At 35.4% G+C, this 5,676-nt stretch overlaps 1 protein-coding gene across 1 annotated transcript; it reads right to left on the reverse strand.

Annotated features, from left to right (window-relative positions):
• Nucleotides 1-1,645: 1,645 nt before the first annotated feature.
• Nucleotides 1,646-4,528, reverse strand: THAP12 (THAP domain containing 12). The gene is made up of 3 exons (XM_010177623.2): nucleotides 4,403-4,528; nucleotides 3,912-3,948; nucleotides 1,646-3,628 (listed from the first exon to the last, which is right to left on the reverse strand). The coding sequence occupies exons 1-3, from the start codon at nucleotides 4,526-4,528 to the stop codon at nucleotides 1,680-1,682; spliced, it is 2,112 nt and encodes a 703-aa protein (XP_010175925.2). The 3' UTR covers nucleotides 1,646-1,679.
• Nucleotides 4,529-5,676: the final 1,148 nt, after the last annotated feature.

Below are 5,676 nucleotides of genomic sequence, written 5' to 3' on the forward strand. Positions count from 1 at the left end.
TATATATATATATAATCATTATATATAATCATTAACACAGATTTGGGCTATTTTCATATATTCAGAGGAACAGAGCAAGTTATTAGCTAAAACACTTTACTGATTGAGGCAACAATTGCATGAACATGAAAGCATGCCAGAAAGCATATACAGAGAGCAGTGGGAAGAAAAAGATACTATTTTTTTAAAGAATCATTTTTACTACTCCAATGTAAATAAAAGCTCCTGAAAGCATTTCTTAAGACGTACATAGCCACTTTAATATCTAAAAGCTTACTTAAAAGGGTTGGGGGGGTGTTTTTCAAATTTATTCTTATTAATTGACTGCATTAAAACACTAAGAACTGTATTATTTGTCACTGTACAATCATTCAGTTTTCTGTTGCTGGGGTCTTTCCCACTGCAACTGGAAAATACATAAAAGGATGGAGGTAAATAAGTTATAAAATTGGCATGCATCAGGATAGCTGCAAAACTTAACTTCTCAACCATTCCAAATGTAATCTATTTCCACCTGTTTCTAAGACAGAACTTCCACAATGAAAAGCACTGTATTTAGTGCTGTCTCAAAACACTTTAAAAAACCTCCAGTGGAATATATAGATCAGAAGTGTCATTCCACAAAGCTTCCTGTGTCTTAAGACAATGCCACTCACTAGAACTCCAAAAACAATGGAGAAAAAATTGCCCAAACTAAAAAGTATCTTACAAAAGAACACACATTCTCAAAGAGGCACAGCTTGACTAAGAAATTCAATACTATGTAAAAAGCAATTCACATTTTATTTTCAATTGCAATAAAACTGTACAAAAATGTTTCATTCTTGCCAAAAAATAAGAGCAGTATTTTCAGTCTTACTTCTAGACAAACAACAAACTCTTTATTTTAATCTTTCCTGGGTGAGTTTGCAAATAAACAAGACAGTAAGATCACATGGTTTTGTGTCAGAGTCAGGATAGAAGGAACAGTTTTAAATGTTTGTGGAATAAATTTTAAGTTCGTAGTGTCTTTTAGGAATTGCAGTACTCCTGCCATGCCTGTTAAAAGCCTAAAGAAAAAAAAGAAATAAAGTTTTGTGTCTCACACAAAGGAATGTAAACAGTCATCCAGAGATTAAAGAGGCTGACTCATCCAACGAAACCATAAACATACCTCTACGCCACCAACACTTGACACCGAGAACAGTCCACAGCACGAGGATCGTGCCATAGCTGAATCCACTCTCCAAAATGCCAATTAAATAGACATCAAAGACTTTTCTGAAAGTTTTCCAAAAGAATAAAATCCTAAGTAACAGAACTGAAATGGATTATACTCTTTTTAGTATTTTGAGGGGTTTTTTTTTTCATATCCTAATTCATGAGCAAATATGTCACAGCCCCATCAGAGCTACAATCACAATGTTATTTTATTTCCAAGATGCAATTAAGTAAATGAGCACCTAGTTGGGTCAATCAGGTGTAGAAAAGCATGGGCTTATTTTCAGGCTTGGTTTTGTTCGCATAACACATTTCATACAGACTAATAAAACATAATTTGGATCACTGACCACAGTTTCTTCAGTCCAAGACATAAAATGCAGTGATTTTTTTATAAGATTTCACAGTTTTTTTTTTCCTCAACGTTGAAATTTAGCTAAGAAAAAGCTATTTCAACAGCTTGGTTAGAGCTTAAAAAATTAAGCATCTTCTGTTACTTCCGAGTTGTTTGAGGGAATAAAATCATCTTGAAATTGCACTTTATCTGGATAGAGTTTAATATAGGTGTCCACCATTAAATCTAAGTCATGTTTTATATCAAAGTTGATGTTGAGCAAAGCTAGGTTGCTGGACCTTTGCTCTGTCAAGGTGTTTTTCAGGTACGCCTTTAAGCGCTTTCGTCCTAGTTCATATTTTTCATTCTCCACCTTCATCACTGGAAGTATGCACAAGACTTTAAGCAAGGCATAAACATTAGGGAAAAACTTGATGTCAGGCAAGTGGAGTGCTTCATAAATAGTAGATGGAAGATCAATATCTTTTCCTCTGTGCTTCCACTTGATTCTCCAACAATGAAGCTCAGCAGAAAGTGTGTCTGGATTAGGCAAGTCATTTTTGTACATGTCAGCGAGATGCTCCTCGGACGTATTGAATTTGAGCTGTCCCATGACCGAGGGCACTAATGATAAACACTTGAGAGCTTTTAAATGTTGTTCAGAGAATATATCTTTTAATTCTTGAATAATATGCTCCACTGTGGGGACACTAAGGATTTCTTTGTAGTAATTTTCTGACGTTATCTCAGGGTCCAAGTTCCCTTGTTGCGCCCTGCGGAATTTTCCTGGGAGTTTAATTTGTACCTCCAGTTTTGTAGCCAAATTTGTTGCTTCCTCAAACCAAAATTCGTGGTAAACTTCAATATTCTCCATCACTTCGTTCAGAGAATGCAACACTGCTGTTAAGCTGCTAGCAGCAAAGAACACATCTGATGTTTGTCCTTGAAGATTTTTTCCGAAGGCTCTCGTAAAAGACAGAACGTTTTTCAGAATTACAATAGTGACAATGAAGTCAAAATCTGTTAATGCACTTGAAAGTACAAACGCTCGACCGGCAGTAGAATTGTTCCACCTGACGGATGAGTCGCTACTTACTGCATCCAAGCACAGTACCAATGCTTGCATGAGGTCCACTAAAACCTCGAAAGTATCGTGCCTGCCTGTCCACTGAGAACGGCAGATCTCCTTCAGTTTGTTACCCTTCTCTTTGTTGTTCTGAAAAAGAACAGAAATCGTGTTTTCCAGTTCTACTAGTAATTGTGGAGACTGATTAAAAAAACAATAAACTTCTTCGATTGTTCCTAATGCAACGGAAACACCAACAACAGGAACAGATTTTGCCAGCCAAAGATTTAAGGCACACGAGGAACACAGAGTATACACAGCTTGTGGATACTTTTCCAAGAGTCTTGTAGCCACAACTTTCATTTTAGAAGCAAACCCACTGGAGACGATGTAGGCTTGACCTCGACAGTACTCCATGTTTAGACCCCACTTTTCAGTAATAGTCGTGTGGAACTTAACGGCTAAAATTTCCGGATCAGCCTCATAAGGTAAAAAACCTATGAATTCTTCTCTCAGGTTATGAGAATCATCAACAAATCTCACCAACACCGGCAAATGTTCCTCTCCCGCTACGTCTACTACATCATCAGTGATGATAGAAAAGAAATGTGAGTCTCTTACTTCCCTCAGTGTCTCTTCTCTAACACAGTTTTCACAGATCTCAAGCATTTGTTTCTGCTGAGTTTTTGAACAATATTCAAGATTGACCGCAGTCATCTCAAATCGCTTTCTCAGAACTTCATCTCCGGCATTTATTCTATATTCCAGTAGAGCCTGAAAGTTATCTGAAGTAAAAATACCTTCTGGAAGCTCATCAATATTATGGCCATCCAAAGGAATATTTTGTTTACCCATTAGGATCAAAATTTCAAACAAAGATTTAAGGTAATCTTTGTTTTCTCTTTCTTCCAGTGTTAAGGGGACAGCTTCTTCCTCTTGTCCTTCCCCTCCTTCCTCTGAGACAGTGTTCTGCTCATTGCTCTCGTTCAATTCTTGAGTTGTCTGTTCCCGTTCAAAAGCTTCCTCAACTACAAAATGTAAAATATTGTAAGTGTCAAGGTAACATGAATAAAACGTAACATTTGCTTCCCCTTCCTGTCCCCATTACCTTTAAGTTACTGGAACATAGAGAAGAACGTTTTGAGTTTAAAAGTGAGTTAGTATTTCAGAAAGAGTTTAGACTTTTTGAATCAAATACCAACTCAAATTATCTTCCTGATATATGTAAACTTAAGAGTTATGTGTCCCACATTACCTTGTCTGCCTTAGTAAACAAAGGTTTTTATGAACTAAATTATTTTGCCCACTTACTCTTTTGTTGCTTCAGTGTTCTTATTTCATCTTCACTCTTTAAAAAAAGAAACAAAAATGAAAAAAACCTTATATTGATGATAATATCTAGCACATGACCTTAAAATATTACAACACATCAAGATCAGATACAAGTATTGTAGATGAGACCATTTTAAGAGTGTTAATATTCACCAAAAAGTGCTAGAAGGTCCAAGAGAAGAAGGTTTGTTGAGGTAGCTTCCTGCTGCCACAACACATACCTACTAACTACATGAGAATTCTTCGCTAGTGTCGCTAAGATTCCCATACTTATATTAGGGGTTTGTTCAATATGTATTTTATAATTATTAGTAAATAGATTCCATTAAAGAATTCTGTTTCAATAAGAACATGCACTGTCAGTAGACAGAACCATCTGTAACACTATTTTCAGTCAATTAACAGACTCAAACAAACTTACAAATAAATATTTAGAAATAAAATAAAATAAACAACCATTAAGAACTTACCAGCTCTTTTATCCTTTTCCTGTGTCTGCTGTGGGGATTGTTCAGGTGACTTGTAAGATCAAATATAGTTGGCACAGCATTATCCCGTAAAACCGTTCTGTAAGGGCTCTGTAAGAAGAAAGACATCTAGATGAGGGATATCTTTGGGAAATTCTCACCCTGTGTGCACAAAAAGCTCCCAGAGTTTCAGATACCATCCTCACTCTCCTTTTCTTTTTTTATTCCTTTTTTTTAAATAGTATTTTCACTTTCTAATGTTTCAAAACAAAGCAAAAGCTATGCCATGCAGTTCACATTATGGGGTATCAAGAGAACACTGAAAATAAGAAGAGAGATATTTAAAAAAACTCCACCACCCCAACCCAAACCACACACACTTTTTCTTCCCCATTATCTTCACATCAAAGACCCCAGGTGTAACAATTAATACAGTTTTTTTCTGGATAAAGACATCTGTGCATCAGAAAGGAAACCTTTTGTTACTATTGAGCTTTGTTTTTATCACTTCTTTCACAATTCTAGAAACAATCACATCACCATTTTCACAATGAAAACGTTCAATTGGTTCTTCATGTAGACTTAAGAATTCCACAAAACATTACCATGAAAGATCATACTGAGGAAAAATGTATCTGTCAAATGAGCAGGAGGAAGAAAAGACTTGTAGATGGTCATGTAAATGTTTCCAGCAGTTAAAGAAAAATATTTGAAGAATAATTTTAGATATGGATATACTGTAAACTTATATCATCTAACCTGGCTAATTTCAAGTACCAAATTTTAACTGATTATGTTTATACCCGTCATTAGACTGAAATTCATTTTAAACAACCTGAGTTTCATAAAGCTTCATTTCAAATTCAGAATTACTTTCATCATTCATTTGTTTGTTTGTTTCTGGGATGCTGGCTAATCAGACACTCTGTCATGTGTAATACCATCAGGTGCCCAATGTCTGACCTGCGTATTTTAATTATCCTACATAACTAAAGGACTGATTTTGCCCATGTATCAGAGTGGAATTCAGCCTATAAATTAAAACTTGATACAAAGCCCTAAAGTCTATAATTTCCTATTGTTATGTAAGCTGTTAAAATTAACATGGTTTTGTTAACAGGAAGAATTGAAAGCTATTATTTCATTAAAAGGAAAAAGTGCCGTGATTTTAGCTGGATAAAATATAACAGGAACCAAAAGCTTGACACATGCAAAGAATGTTTAAATCTCTTGGCCACAACAGTGTAATTTAACTGAAACACACCATGTACACGCTT

The sequence above is a fragment of the Antrostomus carolinensis genome, unplaced genomic scaffold, assembly GCF_000700745.2.
Source record: "Antrostomus carolinensis isolate BGI_N321 unplaced genomic scaffold, ASM70074v2 Scaffold51171, whole genome shotgun sequence".
Taxonomy (NCBI): domain Eukaryota; kingdom Metazoa; phylum Chordata; class Aves; order Caprimulgiformes; family Caprimulgidae; genus Antrostomus; species Antrostomus carolinensis.

What these genes read in the sequence shown, in the direction of transcription:
- THAP12 (XM_010177623.2), bottom strand. Translation starts at nt 4,528, where the DNA reads ATGTCTTTCTTCTTACAGAGCCCTTACAGAACGGTTTTACGGGATAAT. An exon ending in GGAAAAGGATAAAAGAGCTG is followed by an intron (nt 3,949 to 4,402) that starts GTAAGTTCTTAA and finishes CTTTTTTTAAAG; the next exon opens with AGTGAAGATGAAATAAGAAC. An exon ending in AACACTGAAGCAACAAAAGA is followed by an intron (nt 3,629 to 3,911) that starts GTAAGTGGGCAA and finishes TACATTTTGTAG; the next exon opens with TTGAGGAAGCTTTTGAACGG.